The sequence below is a fragment of the Centroberyx affinis genome, unplaced genomic scaffold, assembly GCF_046629955.1.
Source record: "Centroberyx affinis isolate AG114_WGS23_722 - 3 ecotype Tasmania unplaced genomic scaffold, CSIRO-AGI_Caff_v1 ptg002161l_1, whole genome shotgun sequence".
In the NCBI taxonomy this organism is placed as follows: Eukaryota; Metazoa; Chordata; class Actinopteri; order Beryciformes; family Berycidae; genus Centroberyx; species Centroberyx affinis.
The window spans coordinates 135,317-155,084 of NW_027280476.1; the positions used below are offsets into that span (position 1 = coordinate 135,317).

Here is a 19,768-nt window from a genome sequence, read left to right on the forward strand (position 1 = left end):
GCTCTGTCTTGGCTTTTGTGACTGTCATAACCTTGTTTAAGTGTGACATTTGGCACTTTGTAAACTTTGCTTTCAAAAATTGTTTTACCAAAAGGTTATACTTTTTTTTTATATAAAGTTATCTACATGAAAATGATAGGGCTGTTTGGAAAGAAAGGAGAAAATGTACAATGTTTACATGAAACTCCACATATTATTCCCATGTCTCATAAATAGGTCTCCAATGTCAAAATAAGCAATAGTGTGAACTTCAGATAGGGGAACCTCAACACAGTATAGCTATAACGTCACGGCCTGTGGAGCCTGTGATTGGGTGTCGATAAAAGGGGAAACCCCCTTGCTCTCAGCAGGGCCATCCCTGTGCTACACTGCGCCCTCTTGGCGACATTCCAATGTCAAATTTACAATCTCATTCACTAAAACATAAGCAGTGTTTCCTAATGCTCATGCCCAGTGATAATGTGTTAAACTAACAGATCAGAATGCATCGGAATAATGTGGCGTCGACGAAACATATGGTAAAAAAATGACAACGAAATCAATTTTAAAAGAACAAGTCGGTATTTATCATTTAAAGTGAAAGCACAGCTACGCAATATTTCATAAAAAGCCCTAGACGAACAAACCGAATTCCTGTTCGGCTATTTTTATCACAGTCTCTTCAATGTGAAATCATTTGCTGTCCAAATACAGAATCGTTATCCTGACCTTTCATCCTCTATCATTAACTAGGCGTCACTATAAAATCGTTGGACTAGTCTAGCTGTAAATGGCACAAACACACGTTGTAATTTCCCTTCTGAAGATCACTCAGCCATCTCTTTGCTTTTGCTGCTACTGTACTTGCAAAATAGTGCGCCCTACTGTCCCCATTGCGCATGACTGTACGTCGTAATATGAAGTAGGCCTCCTGTTTTTCTCACCAACCTCCCGATGCAACGTTTAAATAAGCAAAACACGAAGGCTGCAATCGATTATCCGGGAAGGTAAGGGTTTTTAATACATGTCCAATGCTAATAGCGGTTGCCGATTATGGATAGCACAACAGTTGTGGCCGGGAAACGGTGTTTTTAGCGTGCGGAAGCGGTCGGACTGCAGAGGAGGCTTCGGGACTGTTTCCGCACGCTTGAGGGAGAGCAAGGCCCAGTGACCCACATTCAGAGCAGCCAGTGTCTATGTGTACGAGTGGGCGAGCGTGTGAATGTATGCCAGTGTGTGTGTGTGTGTGCGGGAGTGTGTGTGTATGTGTGTGTACATACATCTGCCGCGAAAATGTTTCGACCAACGCTGGTTTTAGATGTTTTACTGCGACCGACATGTATTATTTCTTCGGTTTTTGCAAGGATCGATCTCCGTGCCGATGTTTAGTGGCAGTTTTCTCGCAGCGGTTGATGACCAACGGTAACATTTTAGAGATTATTTGTGCTCAATGTCAGTTGTTGCGTGACAGCTTGAGGCAGGGCGCCAGCTTGCCAATGGTGACTGATATTCCTCATGTTTTTTTCAGAAATATGTCATGCTTTACGTACCGTAACTGTGTCATTTAATATTTGAGAGTATTGCGGAAGGGAACGGGGCCAGTAAGAGCATTGAATCTTTCAGTTACATATGCAGTTTTGCTCGGTAGCAAGCTTAGTTAGCTTGTTAGCTAGCTATATGGTTTGCTCTCTTTTGGTTGTATAACGAACACCTGTGGCTCAAAGAGGCATTTAAGCATTTTACTGTGGGTATCTTTGGCTTTTTGGCTGTCTGTATTACATGGTTACTATTGGGACATTATTGCTAATACCACAGTTTATGGTGCATTCATTGGCGAAGCTGTGCGTTAAGCAGAATGGCTCAATGAGAGAGCACGATGTAATGTGGCTCCAGTTATTGGCCACTAGGAATAACTTACTGTAGGTCAGGCCAGGGCTTCCCAAACTGGGGTCCGGGGACCACCTGGGCTCCTTGAGAGGGTTCAACTAACGTTAAATAAAATAATAGTGTAATTTCACTATTAATTCATTCAGTGGAAATGAGAGAATGTGGCAGGGTGATTATTTTGCTCATAGGTTTTACTGTACCTACTTCCTGCGTGCAGTACATACAGTAATATAATTCAGTACCAAGTCATATCTAGCAACAGAATCCTCTCAGATGGGGTTTCTTGGCACAAAATATAAAATGGGGATTTGTTGTCTAATGGGTATCTGTTTGGGGATCAAGTTTGGGAACCGCAGGGTTGAGATATTCATTCACTTATCACAAATTTCGTGGTTTGCACTTGCAACTAGTTACCAACATACTATATTTGTATAGTAATCCCTAGTCGCAGGCAGGGCCTCTGTAAATTTGAATGCATTGTAAATGTGGTGAACTCAGGATTTGGTGTATGTGAATGAGTCTGGACTTTTGTATTACAGGTGTGGCCCTCAGGTGAAGTAAAATTTGTCAGTTCCTTGAAGGGATAGGACACCAAGAGACCCAGCCTTGCATACAGAGACAAGTTCCGAATAAGTAAGTTCACAGTATTTTACCACTGTGTTTTAATAAGTGGGTCATTGTGCTCAAAAAGAGTTTCCAAAGTACTTTAAGCCTAATAATTGAATGATGAACACTTGTAATTGGGCTAATTTATTCTATTGTTATTACTTATTAGAATTAGTTGTACCAAAACAGGCACCCACACTATTTCTTGGAGGCAGTATTACATTTTTGGCAGCAGGGTCTGAAATTAACACCTACCAAATACCAAATGGTGTTGTGTGTTGGGTGGATAGATAAATAAGTGTCACCTGCCACACTGGCCGGTAACTTGTTGAGATGATAACATTTGAATGCATTGGTTATATTGAGTTCTGCTGCACTTGAATTACATGAATAACATGAATTACAAACTTCTATCTGGTTCTATACATGAAATAGCACTGAAAATGGGAAGGGTAACAGATTTCTATGAACAATGTATATTGATTTTTTTGGCCAGTAAAAATTATTCTTGGCAGATACATTTTTTCTGGTGTTAAGGCAAAAAGTTAGAAGTTTTCCTGTATAAGACTTTTTAAAATTCTTCCAGCTTTTGGCAAACCTGGACTGCTTGCTCTCTCATCCAAATGGTCAAGAATTTCCCCCGCTGACCCCATTAAAGTTACACTCCCAACTTACCTGATGACCCCTGGTGACCCCAGTTTTCTGCTCTGGCTTCTCCCGCAGGTTTGCTTGACCACCATGTTCTGCCCATGGTCTGGTGCCCCTTCACGACCCCAATGACCTCAACATCATTTTTGACCCTAGAGTCAGCTTTGACCCCGAAGACGAGGAACTGACCGCGCGCATAAGCTGCAGTGAGGTGAGAAACGAACACACACACACACACACACACCGCTGTGCTGGGCTCAAATTAGCTTATGAAATAATTTGAGGTTTTGCCATGCAGACCTTCTGTCTTTTAATTGGTTAAATCTGATTACCCTATATGTAGACCTATTTTTGACTGCTCATTAAATATTGTCAATTTACTGTGCTCACTTTAACCTATGATTCTTTGACAAATAATATGGTCCTCACATCAATTGAGACATCTGTGTTATGATTCAGAATTTAGTCCAATCCTCACTAAAATCTGATCCCATGCAGTATATAAGGAATTACCATAGAACGTCAGTTGGGAATGCAGATAATCCTGACTAGTGTTGTACAATGAAATACTGGGCAAAACATTAAATGTTTTTATTGTATGTATCAACAAGGATTTTCCGTCAACTCTACATAATTTTAAAAACATAGCTCGGCCTATTCCGACATTTCGTTACTGGAGCTGGATCAGTTAACCTGTCTGTCAAGACGTGTGTATCTGTGTGTGCATGCATGCATTTGTGAATGTGTTGGTTGTGAATGTGTTGGGAGTGAGAGTGACTAATACAGTGATGTTTGTTTTTCTTTCGGTCCAGGTGCGCTTCCAAATGCCTACCTCACGCCTAAAGAGCCAGTCACTGCAGCTACAGCCCTGATCAACAGCCACCATGACATCTAGCATAGGGTATGCTACCACACACACACACACACACACACACACACACACACACTATAGAGTACATTATAGAGTACATACACACTCACGATACATGTATAGATGAGGGTTAGACTGATGTAACGGTTGCCGACTATATGAAGCTGATATTGGTGTTTTATTAAAATCATGTATTGGCCAGTCAGTGTCGTCCATCGCAGATATGATGGAGGTTCCTCCCTAACCGCAGTTAGAGAATATGTTTTAATTATCATTACTATTATTTTTATATCAGTTGGCTGACCAGAGAAAACATTCCAATGCGGTGTGGGAGTGTTTTAATTTTACTTAACAGTTTCTGGTGTTGGAGTCTGTAAAACCTGCCTCACCGTGCCTCCATTAGTCTGGCTTTCAATGGAGTGTTAGTGTCCCATGGTCTGCTAAATGCAGTTTCAGAGGCTTTTCCACCTTGTTAAACATGAAATTCTTCGGGAAACACTGACTTCTTGTAATATTTTGGGAATGAAAATTGTCAGATTTAAAGATATTGAACACAACTACAGATCACAAAATATTGCCAGCGTCCGTACAAAATGTCAGTATTGGTATTGGCCTTCAAAAGCCCATATTAGTCGAAACCTCATACATATCCTAAGAACACGCCCAGTGTCACCAATATACTCGTAAGCTTTCTGCCAAGCACAACACATTCTTTCTCTCTCTCTCTCTCTCTCTGTTTTTTTGTGTGACCCAAAAATAAACCTGCTCCTGGCATGTAGGAATCCTCTCATTAGCCAACTTCCGTCATTAGCTATTATTAACGATGCATATCTGCTTTCAAGCTGCCAACAAACGTGTACACACAGACATACACACACCTCCCCACACACATACACACACAAACAAACACAGAGCGAGTTGGGAAATACTGTGTGTAAATATTTGTCTCTGTCTCTCCTTTCATAGGGATGATTGTAGCATCTTTGATGGGTTGATGGAAGAAGATGAAAAGGACAAAGCAAAACGGTGAGCTAGACATATAGACGAACACTTGACTGATGTTAATTGCAGTATGTGCTTGGTTCATCAATCATCATCCTTATCCTAAAAAGTAATAAGGTGTGACAGGGATTTATCTCTTGCCCAGATTCTACTCCTGTTTAATTAACCAACACACACACACTTGAAAACGAGTGTGGAAACTCTTTAGCTGGTGATAGTATATCCATATATATCTTATATATGGAATCTATCACATGCCATACACACCAGCCATACTGTCCAGACTGTCAATGCAGCATATTTTACATTGTTTGCAGAGTCACATGACAAACAGTTTACATCTGCTCACTTTTAACGCTGGCGGTTTGCTCTGTGAATGTCAAAACAAGACTGTCTGGACAAAACACAGAAGAGGGAACGTTCATTCTGTCTGTCTGTATTAACAGTGTGCTGAAAAATATAACTGCATAATAAAACTTGGAATGAAATTATACTGTGATATGAATTGCAGTGTGTCCCGCAACAAGTCTGAGAAGAAACGGAGAGACCAGTTCAATGTCCTCATCAAGGAACTTGGCACGATGTTGCCAGGCAACACCAGGAAGATGGACAAGTCCACCATCCTGCAGAAAAGCATCGACTTCCTGTGTAAACACAAAGGTCAGGACTTGCCATCCTCCTTACCTCACGTCCTGTGTTTAGGTTAAATACTTCACAGAGGGTTATGGTTAGGCTATATTTAGGTTTGCCATGTTGTGCACTGTTTTGTGTGCTTGTTTACTCTCGTCAGTACTAGAGCTTGTAAAAGGGAACAGGAGCTTCCTGTTTTTATTACACTTTTTATTGAGTTACAACCGTTATAATATTAATTTATACAGACTGTAAATTAGTGTTTGCCTCTTTACTGCTTACCGGTGATTATTAACTGTGACTGTTAATACTGCCTTACTGGATTTCTGTGCCCTAGTCACTTTATACCTACATCCCGGACGCTGTTGTGATACTAATGAATTCAATGCCTTAGTCACTTTATATCTACATCCTGCACTCCCATACGCCTCGTAATCCCTGCTGATTACGATCTGAATACTGGGATTATGAAATACTTGAATATCCGTTCAACAGTCACTTATACTATTATATATATTTTACTGTCTCGTTTTTGCTGAGTCTACCGTGTACTTCCATTGCATTCTTGCGCTATGTTGTCTTACTGTCTGTGTTGTATTTTATTTTCTCTTTTACTCTTTTTGAAATGTGCTGTGACCTTCAGCTGTGCACTTGTGTGTAAGGTGGAATAACAGTAAAATAGAATTGAACTTAATTTCCACGTGCTTTCTCTCCTGTCCTCCTTCAGAGATTGCAGCCCAGTCGGAGTCCAGTGAAATCAGGCAGGACTGGAAGCCTCCATTTCTTAGCAATGAGGAGTTCACCCAGCTCATGCTGGAGGTCAGGAATATCGCATTTTATGTTGTCTTCCTGTCTGTTAGGTGACAACACTGGTGCTATGTCCACTGTTAATGTTACTGCTATGTTGTGTTTTTCATGACCATGGTTGCAATCAATTCCGATTCAATACATCCAATTGGATCGGAATTTCATCTGTACATATAAGAAAAAAGCTGCATCATATAGATTTTTTTATTTTCTTTTGAATCACCATTTTAAATAGCTCCTGAATTTACAAAAATGAAATTGATAGCAGCCTGCAATTATTACTTATTCTATTGCTAGAGACCAATATTTAAATGTTTTCTGTTGTGTTGTGTTGTGTTGTGTTATCAGGCTCTGGATGGGTTCTTTATAGCAATAATGACCGATGGGAACATCCTATACGTCTCTGAGAGCGTCACCTCACTGCTAGAGCACCTACCGGTGAGTGATTCTTTCCCTCATTTGGCATGGATTAGTCATCTGTTGTGTTGTATTGTTATTGTGTTGTAGAACAGGTTTTGACAGGATTTTTGTGTGGTTAAGATTAAACATTTCAGTATGTCGTTTGTGTACTGAACAATGATTTGGCATGTCATTCAAATTTTGTGCGTGTGCGTGTCCTCCAGGCGGACTTGGTGGACCAGAACCTGTTAAACTTCCTGCCACTTGGGGAACACTCCGAAGTGTACAAGGCTCTGTCCACACACCCCACCGACCAAGAGAGCCTTGGCTCCGACTACCTAAAGAGTTAGTACCACCCAGTCATATTGCACCATACTGGCTGCTGTATTAGACATCATCCAATCATATCATACCATGTTGTGTGTTTGTATGTAAGACTGATAGGTCACCCTTTACAAAAAAGGTGCAAATCCTTCATAACTGAAGGGTGTGTAAAGGGGAATACCATTCATACCATTCATTTAACATCATCAAGATGCACAGCTTGGAGCTATTATATGATTTTGTGGATTCATGAAAATGTGTGTTTGGGCGTTAACACCCAAATAAAATTAGATATTACTGAACTAGAAAACCATATTTGTTCCCAACCTGTCCAATCTGAGGCAAGTCTCGTCAAACAAAAACTATTTTCAAGTTTAGAGATTATAAGTAAATATCCATTATCCAGTAATGGAGATCAGACTGTCCAAGGAAATAAGAATAGCATTGAAATTCATGGAAAATGATAATGATATCCCTCTTTATAATGGCTGCTGTTAAATGCACAGGCGCCAATCATATCACACCATTCTAGTTTCTGTTCACATAGCATCCAAACAAAATCGTACTACTTTTTGCCAAAATGTGCCAATGTTCATCACAACTAAATCACTTAGAAAGTAATTGCTGTTATATCTATCTTTTGCCTGTTGGAAAACAATGCAGTAGATATAGTTGTAGCTCTGAGCTATCTTATTTATTTTTTTGCCAGATGCCAATATTCGTATCCTGTAGTAAATAATGTTTTTTGCTTGCTTTTGTCTCCAGGTAAGAACCAGATGGAGTTCTGCTGTCACATGCTGCGAGGGACCATTGACCCCAAAGAGCCCCCTGTATATGAATATGTTAAATTCATTGGCAACTTCAAGTCACTCAACAATGGTAAGCCATTTAAATAACAACATTCATTGATGTCAGTGGCACTACTATTTTTTAATGAAGCTTTTTGCCATGAGTGACTGCAATTGTTAGCCACAAAAGTGAAACGGAACTCTCTGTATTTCAAGTCAATCTTTCATTTTTATGCCATATAATACCATACCTTGAACAGCAACTAAACAAAAACACATAAGTAGTGGTATGAGTTGTTATTTTCAGTTATTTCAGTAAACTGTTATGCAGTCACATTTGTGTATTTATTGGGTATTTAACAATGGCTTTGAACGTGACTTAGCCAATCAGAACAGACCTGCACTATTGGTTTTATAAATAGATAATAGTTTTAAGATTCGAGGCATAATATTTAAACATGGCTCACCATTTGATGGACACTTTTCAAAGTGCCTTATAATACAATTTTAAGAATCTGTGTCATAAATCACAATCAAACACTAACCTTGGTAGCGCTCACTTCGTGCCCTATCGACTGAGCCACACACAAACACATTGTGCACATTCCTTGACCCACATAGTGGGTCATTCAAGTCCTTGAATGCAAAACATCTCTTCAGTTATTCTGTTCTCTGCTGTGTAGTTCCCAACGTGACAAGGAACGGTCTGGCAGGGGTGCTACAGCGGTCGCTACAGCCTGCCTTCGATGACCAGGTCTGCTTTGTAGCTACTGTCCGGCTGGCCAAGCCTCAGTTTATCAAGGTACTATACACACATGCACACACACTTGAGTAAAATCAACTCAATCAAGTCATTTATTAATATTATTATTTATTATTTACCTTGCTGTTAGTAAATACAACTACCACACAGAAGCATACACGTCTATAACAGAATACACTTAAAACATAGTGTCCCTTTTGGAATGTGTGTGTTTAACCCTAAATATGTATATTTTTTGTCATGTTCATAGGAGATGTGTACAGTGGAGGAGCCCAATGAAGAGTTCACCTCCAGACACAGTCTAGAGTGGAAGTTCCTCTTCTTAGACCACAGGTGAACACACACACACACACACACACAGATATTTAATTGTGCGTTGTTCCTAGCAACATTTATGAGACATTTCAATGACATATTAACATCTGAGCTGCCTCATTTTAAAGAAAGCCCAAGAGCATCTGACTTGGTGTGGGTCGCCACTATTGATGTTTGAGTTCCAGCTCTATGTGAAGCTTACCTTCCTTTTTTTTTTTTTGCATCAGTGTGATAGATAACGATGCCATTGTCTCCTTTCAGAGCTCCACCAATCATAGGCTACCTGCCTTTTGAGGTTCTGGGAACATCAGGGTATGACTATTACCATGTGGACGACCTAGAGACACTAGCCAAGTGTCATGAACACTGTGAGTCTCGCACGGGCGCACACATTCACTCAAGAATATTCATTGTAAGATCTCCTTTTTCTGCTTATTGATTACAACCACTCTGTTCTGCTTGTCTCCCTCCGTCTCTCCTGTCCAGTGATGCAGTATGGTAAAGGGAAGTCATGCTACTACCGTTTCCTGACGAAGGGTCAACAGTGGATCTGGCTCCAGACACACTACTACATCACCTACCACCAGTGGAACTCCCGGCCCGAGTTTATTGTCTGTACACACACAGTTGTCAGGTACCACCAGCCGAATATTCTCTCTTATCTCTCCATTCTTCTGTACCATTTGCTGATACACACTTCAGACCATTGTTAAGAGTCTTCTATTGATCTATTTGCTGGTGACCCCTTCAAGACATTTCTGAATTGTCTTTGCACCTCTCATCCACCCTCATGCACACCCTCTCACTCACTCACTCACTCACTCACCAGTTGTCTCTCTCATCCCCAACGCTGTCTCTAGCTATGCAGAGGTGAGGGCAGAACAGCGCAGAGAGCTGGGCATCGAAGAGTCTACCCCAGAGGTCAATGTGGATAAGGTGAGAAATGGCTACAAGAAAGGTTGTACACTATGCACTCATTTGTTTGCACAAATGCATAATCCCAGTAAACTAAGAAATTGTCACACACTTGTCATGTGTGTCACTTAATTGTCATGTGTACAAGAGGAATAACAAAAAAAGACTCAAGTGTTTGGGCTTGTAGATTTGTTGTATAACAGCTCCACATTGTGAACTGAATAAAAGACAAAAATTACAGTGAGCATATGACACTGAGCTTCTTAGAGCTGTCTAGAAATAGCTTATTTTTCCTCCCATTTTTTTCTCAATGAGTCACTACTGCCTATTGACATACTGTATCTTATTTGTTGCACTGTATGGAAATCTGATAATCAATGATGTTCTCTGACCTTATCTAAACTAATGGGGCTCTGCTTTTAGTCAATGATTTAATCAAGAAAAGTGCAATAGATAGTTATGTATCATAATTTAAACTATGCATGGAATTCACCTACAGATTTGAGAATATTAGAAAGGAAGCTGTTGACCTCTTTGTCACATTAATCCAGTTTTTCTTTTGCCGTAACAACTTCTTTTAAAAGGAATCAACTATCAAGTGTCTTGTTTCTCCTCTACTTGGGTGTTTTCAGAGCCAGGACTCTGGTTCGGAGTCCCAACTGAACACGTCCAGCCTGAAGGAGGCGCTGGAGCGCTTTGACCACAGCCGAACAGCCTCAACATCCTCACGCAGTTCCCGCAAGTCCTCATCGCATGTCTCTGACAACACTTGCACTTGTAAGGACATTCACACGCAGGCAGTTGTATATACATGCATACGCTTACTACTAAACAGATACACCCTGACACATACACTAGAGAGGGATCAATGGTACATCAGCACTGCAGCTGAATAGGATGACTAAGCCTTGCAGTAAGCTGATATGATAGTCAGTGGGGACTGAATAAGACTTTGACTCATTGTTAATTCTGTTTCTATTGCAACAGCCTCCAAGCTACATATGGACACGGCCACACCCCCCCGGCAGTCACTGGCCTCCACCATGGAGATGACATCGCAGCGTCGCTCATCCATCAGCAGCCAGGTGAGACTTGATTGGCCAAAATGGCAACACTTAGAAAACCATACCTTCCTGTTTTGACAGGTCCTAAAATGAGCTGTTTTTTGTGACCATGAATGCAGACAGATGCATTTTCTCCACTCAGTGCTGTTTTATAACACAATGTGGTCAAGGAAATGTAATATAACAAAGCCATGCACTGCAGTACCCATAATTCTCCAGCACTCATTTAATTTTTTTCATCTCTACATTTGTAGTCTATGAGCTCGCAGACCACAGGGCAGAGTGTAACCCCAGGCATGATCAACCAACAGCAGCAGCAGCAGCAGCAGCAGCAGCAACAACAACAACCACAGCAGCTACAAACAAACGTACAGGTGAAAATCCAATCCAGTGGTGCCAGACTTGTTTATTCTGGTATTTCTATGTTTGCTAAACCAATTATCGGATCATTTCATTACATTATAACTTTCCAAGTGTCCTTAGTCGAGGAGTTTGTGGTGTTCATTTCTCACCATTCACATACGGATTAAAGGCCCCTCTCTAGCGACCTCATCAACCCATTTAAAACTTTGCCAAAGGAAATGGAGCCTCTTGAAAAGGCTCTGATAGGAGGATCACATGACTGTTATTCTTTTTACTCTGTTGTAACTGTTGGAAACTGTATCCATTTGCACATTTAGGGAGGTGAGTGTTGCAGACATGTTTAGGCATTCAGCAGCTCATTCAGATGCAGATCTGCGTACTTAGAGCCAAGGAGGTGCAAGTCTGTTTACTTGAAGCCAGAGAGCATTTGGTTTGCTTCTTTTACTTTTTTAAGGTTAGAGAAAGCAAAATTAATTCATTCTTAGTCTGAAAACACATGGGCATTGGGCCTCAATTAAATATTATTTTGTTTAGCCTTTTTAATGATTTACTTGCAAGGCCTATTATGTTTTGGGGGAAAAATCTAATTATTATTCACCAATAAAGGTGAGTTTTAATGTGACATTTCATTTGTACAGCTTTTTGATTTTTCAAAATGCTTAACTGGTATGACTGTTAGCCATCAACCTCTGGCCTTACCTGCCTCCTGCAGTTTGAATTCACGCATGGCATTTGGGCCATTTTTTCAGCTCACTTAGTTGCTAAGTTGCTACTCGACAAATTAACAGGCATAATCATTACCACTTCAAAAAGTGACGCCAGAACACCGGAAAACTGTAAAATGGTGACTGTTCAAGAAGACAAATGAGGATATAAGTACTGAAAACTCCAAATGGTATACCAGAGTGAAGCATTGCTCTGACTTGTTTCTTATCCCTCCACCCACAGCCAGTGATGGAGTTCTCGGCCCAGGTGAACGCCATGCAGCACCTAAAGGAGCAGCTGGAGCAGAGGACCAGGATGATCCAGGCCAACATCCAGCGGCAGCAGGATGAGCTCAGACAAATCCAGGAGCAGCTGCAGAGAGTCCAGGGACAGGGCATACAGGTAGGAGAGGGCATTGCGGACACACGCATACGCATACGCACACACGGGATAGTCATCTGGGCAGCAGGGTGGCACTGCCAATCACTGCATTGGATGCAAACATAGACACACAGACCACTGTGGCTTGACGGTTGCTGTCTCCATGGCGACAGATGTTCGTGCAGCAGCCGGGCGGCGCGATGAATGTCCAGCTGCCTCAGGTGGGGTCGGTCCAGCAGACAACTACTCTGACCAACCAGGTGCAGCAGACAGCCATAAACACAGTCCATTCAGGAACTCAGCAGCTCACCATCCAGCAGCAGGCTCCACCCCCTCAGCAGAGCTTACAGCAGCAGACCAACACCCTCACACAGGTGGGCCCCCCCCCCCCCCCCCCCCCCCCTCCCTCACACACACACACAGCCCATGTAGACGCTCCTATGTTTGTTCAAGTTCACTGCTCTTTTGATTGGGCCACAACGTCTCTGCATATTGCCTTGGTTTACTGTCTTGGAATTGGTGTAAGAACAGAGTTTAGCCCTATTCACACAGGACTAATATTATCCGGGGACGTTCAGTGATTTGTAATAATTGAGATGATCATTGATTTTAATCCTCGGCAAATCTGCCTTGTATGTAATTTGTCAAGTAAAAATTCCAGCACAAATTACCATATTTTGGTGAAGACAGAAGTCCTCTGATAATACTAATCCTGTGTGAATTGCCTTTTGACACTGTTGGTCACATTTTGCTAGAGAATGTCTCTAACCACACAAAACAAGCAGTGTTCCTATGAAGTTGTTCAGTTTAACCCCCACATTCAGATGACACGAAGAGCCACAGGGCATGCTGTGTGAGCATAGTCATGTGTGAAAGACTTCATAGAATACTCACAACGATCCCAAAGTCTCAGCACTAACGTCACCCCAAGGAAAACCTGTTGAACCTGAACATGTGCAAACAAAACGCAAACACACTTGCCAATTACACACAAAGCTGTTTTCATCTTATTTATTTAAGATGGTCAAGATATACATTCATGTGAGCCTTAGATTTAGCAAAGACTGTTTTCCATTGCAAGCCATACCATGTACAGATATAAATATAAACAAATGTTAAAAAAAATATAAAACAAAATAGGAAAACAGGTCAGTAGTTCAAGCAGGTATCCAACTTATCCAAATAATTAAGCCTAATAATTGGAGATGTTCACAAAACTTTTGAGGGTTAGTCCATATTGTTCTGTCAATATTTAGCAGTTGTACTGTGTCTTCCACCTACACATCAATTGAGGTATTCAAGAGCAAACCACCAGTCCCTAAAAGGCCAATACCTACCCTGTTAAAACAGTTTTATAGCACATTCAATGCTGTTTTGAACCATTTTATTTATAAAACAAATGTATCTTTGGGTCACAGGGGGGTTTCTGGTCGTAACCCGTCAGACGAGTATACAGCTGAACTACAATTGTACTAGAAAAGAGTCCCACGGTGATACTGGAGTTACTCCGTTTAGATCATAGGTTGTAAAAGATTTTAAAACTCTTATTTACTCCTATCTACTATTCCCATGTAATTTATTTACTCTCTTTGTGTCAATCTATAACATCTCAGATGGGTTTATGCTCCGTTTACATTATCTTAAGCTGTGATCGGAGTTTGTGGTAATTGCTGTAAGAGTTAGACACACACACACTGTTTGCTGATAGTGGCAGCTACTGCAGCTAGTTGCCATGGAAACAAAGTATGTGTTACTGACCTGTTTTTTTGTTTTAATCAGCAAAAAATTCAGTTGAGGCAGCACACATGAATTGTGTGAACAGGCCCTTATTCAGTCTGCTCTGTTCATTTGAAGGAATTAATGCCACCGTTCTTTTCTTTTTCCCACATTGCCACTCTGTAGCCCCAGCGCCAGCCCCAGCAGCCGCCCCAGGCTCAGCCCCAGTCCCAGGGCTCAGTATCTGCCCCGCTCTACACCACCAACACCATGATGATTTCCCAGCCAGGACAGCCCAACCTGCTGCAGATCAGCACCAGCCTACCGCAGAGCAACACACAGCAAGGCACAACCGTGGCCACCTTCACACAGGACCGTCAGATCCGGTAGGGAGACGACAAACACACCTGACACTCACCCTTTCATAAAATGCACGAGAGATCTGCAGGCACACAAACATACAAATATGCCAACTCTAAATGAGCATACCACTGCCTCTTAGCACTCAGAATTCCCTTCTGAAGTCATACTGTTCAGATGGTAGTAAATGGATTTTAATTCATGCACACAATAATCCCAATTAATTTTTTTCTTCCCTTTTATTCATTCTTCTTTCCCACCCCCACCCCCCCACCCCCTCCATTCTCCTCTCTCCAGTTTCCCAGCAGGGCAGCAGCTGGTGACTAAACTGGTGACGGCTCCAATGGCGTGTGGTGCAGTCATGGTGCCCACCTCCATGTTCATGGGACAGGTGGTGTACAACCCCTTCGGAGGGCAACAGGTAAGAGAAAGGCTCTGTGAGTCATAGAGGAAACTAATGAAGCCATATCAACCTAAGATGAGGGATAAACACCATTCGGAGTAGGGCCCATTCAGTACTACGTTCAGGGTGCCCATGTGTGAGGCACCTAAACCCCAGCTGCTCAGTGCCAACAGATTGCACTTGTACTGGGCAGCCCCCGGGTGAGAATGTGTGTAGGACTGTGTGTAGGAATATGAAGGGTGGCTTACTTGCGCAGCAAATCTTCCTTAGATAAATTAAGTCTTTGATTTTATTATATATATTATAATAAGATATTTGATACTGATGTTGATAATTGGGAAGGCAAATTAATGATAACAGACAAGAGAAAACCATCGAAGGTAGATAACAAGGCAGTGTTTTTTAAAGTCTAGGTCTGAAGGCAGGTTCCAGAAAGGTCAAATTGGACCCCTAAATTATTCTAGACATTTTAAACATAAACAAGTTATTTGTTACTTTATGTTGCTTAAGCCTCACCAAGTCCTTGAAACATAAGGACTAAATAAAAAAAGATAGGCTAATAGGTTAGTCATAGATTAAATTTCATAGGTTAAATTTTGTTACATCAGTCTTTACAATAACTGGCATCCCTTTTAATTTCTCTTTCCAATCCAGAACTATTTTGAAAAAGTGGATTCCCAGAGAATCCAGATGCATAGAGGACAGTAATAAAACTGTTATAATGAGATGCATACCACTCTGACAGCAGTAGATATCCTACACAGGGATTCTCAGAAACATCTTAGTGCTGAGTTAATCTTCATTCCTAGTTTAACTCACTTGTTTTGAGTGTAATGTATCCCTTTTAGTTACCTGTTAACTCCACTGTTCCTTCAGCAGGGGGGGCAGACCCAGACCCTGACCCTGCAACCGGCCCAACCGCCCCAAGCTCAGCCCGATGCCCAAAACCAGACAGCTGTAGTGGCCCAGAGTGGCCAGCAGGGGCAGCAGCAACAGCAACAGTTCCTACAGGTAACAATAGAGGGCTGCAAATGTCATGGATTCAAACAGATGTAGGCCTAGCAGTGCATTTTGTCAAGATGCCATATAATTCCTATGCTTTGTGTTGAAAATTACTGTTGTCTGCAGTGCTGCAGTGAGTAATCTTGAAAAAAGCAAAGCAAAAGCAACTAGTATTCCAGAATCTAGTGGTTGTAAGCAACACTCACAGGCTGAACTTTTAATTTTTTTTTTTTTTTATATTTACTTTAAAGAATGAGAATGACGACTCTTCGTTGCTTAGTTTTCTTATTATTGTTACACTATTGCACTGTCAGGGCACCCGCCTCCTCCATGGTAACCAGTCCACCCAGCTGATCCTGCAGGCGGCTTTCCCACTCCAACAACAGGGCACCTTCACCCAGGCAACGCACCAACAACAGCAACCACAGCAACAGCAGCAACAGCAAAGGCAACAACAGCAACAACAGCAACAACAATCTCACCACCAGAGGCACCAGCAGCAGCTGAAACCCCAGCCCCAGAAACAGCAGAAAGCCTCATCCTCACACAGGACTGACAGTGTCAGCAGCCAGCCACAGTAAGGTCTGGGGAAAGACGTCAGAAAACTCTGGGAGGGACGTCACCAAAACTTAAAGTCGAAAAGGATCGATACATGGATTTGTTTTGGTTGCGTGGTCGTCGCAAACTTCCATCTCCCCACATTGTTGTCCTCCCTTTTTCCATCTGAAAGAAATTAATCATAGAAAAGAGGAAAGCCTTTGAGCCCACAAGGAACTCGTGTCACCATGGCAACAGGATGGATTAGAATCCCCCTTTCCCTTAGCAGTGGCGGAGCTGTGTGTGAACTCCGGTCTCCGTGGAAACCTGACAAAACTCCAGAGAACACCTTATCGCCACGGTAATGAGAGACTCTTTCAAAGGTGTGTCAAAACGGACTGGTCTTGTACAGATTTACTGTATGATAAAAACTTGTAAATATCCAATATAGCCTAACAGGAAAACAGAAATGTAGTATTTTATATGATTGCATGGAAAGAATAACTGTGTAAGCTTTTATTAGTCGCTTTTGAAAAATGACTTTTTACTTTCTTCTAGTGTTTTCTGGTCAAAGATGGAGCGAAAACGGTGCTCCCTCAGACCCCTATCTCCCCCTTCTCTAAAAGTCCAGAATAAGGCTTTAAAGTTCTGTCAAGAGTTTGTTTTAAAAATGATTGGGCTTGGGTTTTTGTGGAAGTTGTGTTTTTCAACACTGTGTCTCTGAGACAAAAATGGCTCTTTTTAACTTTGTAAGTACAAATCATGTTCGACAAGAAACTAGATACAGTTTAACTTAATTCTTTGCAGGATGATCACTGTACGTGCAACGGGTTTAGTGATTCCAAGTGCCAATAACATTATAGTCAATTGATTTTTTTTTTTTTTTTTGAACAGGCTATTCAAAGGCGTATATATTTTCCAAGAAGATATTACCCTTAATGAAGTTCATGCGTGTGTATATAGTAGGGATTATTTTTTAAAATCAGAGCCCTATACGTAACAAACAGTATATCTTCAACTCCCATGATATTTTAGCACTTGATGTGGTTGTGTACAGTAAATCACTATCGAGACCTAGTTATTTGTAATCTCCGTGTGTGATTCTGTGTGCTAGTGTGTGTGTTGAGTGAGCATGAGTGTGTACGTGGTATATGTGTGTGTGTTGCCCCTTGTGTCTTACAATAATTGACTTAGTAAGGATTTGGAGTTTGCTGGATGGTACTTGTATTCTCAGGAATGTGGAAAGTTTTGCTTCTGCCTCAGTCTGGAACCAGACCAGGAAGGATTAGACAGTGATGCTGCAAAGACCACAGGAATAGGAAGGAGGAATAATCATAAAGGGTGTGGTAGCTGAGTCACGTTTGACCCAGATTTCTCAGTCTTCCTTGTTGTTTCTCTATTACAACAGTTTGGAGGGGAAAGTCTCCCCAGAGAAGAACCAAAATATGTTGTTTTTCTCTTGAATTACTGTAAGAAATAGAGGGAACCCTTTTCAACTTTGACCCAGATGGCAATAGACTGACTTGACTAGTTAACCTGCATTTCAAGTAAATGTTTCATGGTCTCTTGTATCATCAGTGTCTCATCCTTCTTTCTCTTCCTAGGCCTCAGTAGCCATCATGCAGTTCAGTTCAGTTGTCACTCAGTTCTCAAACAGCAGTTGAAACATAAACCAGGGCTGGGCCCCGGTCCATTTTAATTTCAGAGTAGAAATGGAATTGGGCTCAACCCATGTACTACAGTTGTAAGCCATATCAAACAGAAAAGCCTTGGATTGGAGGAAGTGTAATGGTTGGAAAAGGAGTGTTTAGAATGTGTTGTCTTGTCTTAGAGTGTAGTAGAGTGTGTGTGCGTGGGTGTGTGTGTGCTTGCACTAGGTGCGAATTTTGTGTCTCCTCGATTTTACTTCTTGTATCACTCGGGGGGGTCAGTATTGGTTTCCCCTGGCGATAGCCAATCAGTTCTTGCGTTGCAGTAAAAAGAAATAATTGTAATATTCAAGAAACTTCCTCTCTGGTTGAGTATTCTGAAAGCCCAGGTGTGGGACAGCTCCACTTGAATACATGTTTGTGTGAGTGAGAATTTGTATGCATGATATGAATCACTGTAACCCATTTTATTTTCATATGGAAGTGGATGTATGACTGGAGTTGAATGGATGTTTAGCAATGCAGAGCATTGGTCACCTGTCAGACTCAAAACAAAATGGGCGCCGTCTTGTTTTCCAGTGACAAACTCTGCTCAAAAAACATTTACCACAGTAATTACACATCATACCAGGTTCAAATAGTAACCCTCTGAGATGCATCTTGAGTGGTAAATTTAGATTAGCATGTAGTGTGACTTGGCAGGATTAAAATGAAGACTGTTCTCCTGGGATCTATTCACAAACAAGGAATGGTAGAGGGGTAGTACAACGAGGAGCTTACTGTTTGATCCAGGTCTTCCACCCATCGCTTAGCAAATTCAGATCCTCTTGTCTGTAGTTTGTGTTTGAGGCATCGCCCTAAAGGGTAATGTTGAAATGTTTGTAGTTTGAGTATGTGTCACTGATACCCAGCCCAAAGAATGTAAAGGTGTTTTAAAGAGACTAATGGATGTTGTAACTGTTGATTATAGAAAAAGAGGAACCTTTGACAGGCTTTGTGATGAAGGAAAGCAAGGGGTGTAAAAGAAATCATGTTTCTCACTGCAAGGATCCACATATAGAACCTAGAATTCAACCTCATTTAGTGGCTTTGCATTTGTAGAAGTTCTTAGGAACATCTGAATGTTTCACCAGTATGACAAACCTGTTCTATCGTGTTTGTTTTTGAAACATTACAATAACTTTCTGGTCTGAGAAACTGTTGAAATCGAGGTGTAGGATATTTGGAACGGAATGCCATTGACAGGACAGCGAGCCCCCCTTCATATAGACACACAGATCACCTATCCACTACACAATTTGGTTCTTAAGAATCCTAGTTCTAGTATAATACTCTACACATACACAAGGTTAACAACACCAGTATTCAGTGTGAAACGGTGCTATGCCTACCTGTACTGTATGTATGTATGTATATCCCTTCTTCTGCTCATGAACTGTGCTCCTTTATCTACCCCAAAGTCAAATGTAATAATGAATATTTTGAAGCAAAAATGTTTGCGATTATTATAACCCCCTCTCCCCCTCTTGGTCAATTTGAAAATAAAACCAATTGCAAATATTATACATGATAAACGCTTTCTGTACTTCTGTTGTGGTGTTTTGGTTTCTCTTTCACAGGAATGGCTAAATGGGATAGACTCTCAAACACAGAA

The 19,768-nt window shown here is 41.3% G+C and overlaps 1 protein-coding gene across 1 annotated transcript; it reads left to right on the top strand.

The window, feature by feature from the left end:
- The first annotated feature begins 890 nt into the window (after positions 1-890).
- clockb (clock circadian regulator b) lies at positions 891-19,656 on the top strand. The gene is made up of 24 exons (XM_071532079.1): positions 891-986; positions 2,406-2,499; positions 3,196-3,331; positions 3,933-4,021; positions 4,958-5,017; positions 5,505-5,653; positions 6,351-6,442; positions 6,779-6,868; positions 7,054-7,174; positions 7,919-8,032; positions 8,625-8,743; positions 8,955-9,037; positions 9,281-9,387; positions 9,506-9,653; positions 9,880-9,955; positions 10,573-10,711; positions 10,922-11,019; positions 11,253-11,372; positions 12,322-12,468; positions 12,621-12,829; positions 14,421-14,515; positions 14,814-14,944; positions 15,803-15,937; positions 16,243-19,656. The coding sequence occupies exons 4-24, from the start codon at positions 4,005-4,007 to the stop codon at positions 16,507-16,509; spliced, it is 2,517 nt and encodes an 838-aa protein (XP_071388180.1). The 5' UTR covers positions 891-986; positions 2,406-2,499; positions 3,196-3,331; positions 3,933-4,004; the 3' UTR covers positions 16,510-19,656.
- The last annotated feature ends 112 nt before the right edge of the window (positions 19,657-19,768 follow it).

Bases quoted from the DNA above. Each gene is read 5' to 3' on its own strand.
- clockb (XM_071532079.1), top strand. The intron at 9,956-10,572 runs GTGAGAAATGGC...TTTCAGAGCCAG, and splicing joins CAGAGGTCAATGTGGATAAG to GACTCTGGTTCGGAGTCCCA. The intron at 12,830-14,420 runs CCCCCCCCCCCC...TGCCCCGCTCTA, and splicing joins ACCCTCACACAGGTGGGCCC to CACCACCAACACCATGATGA.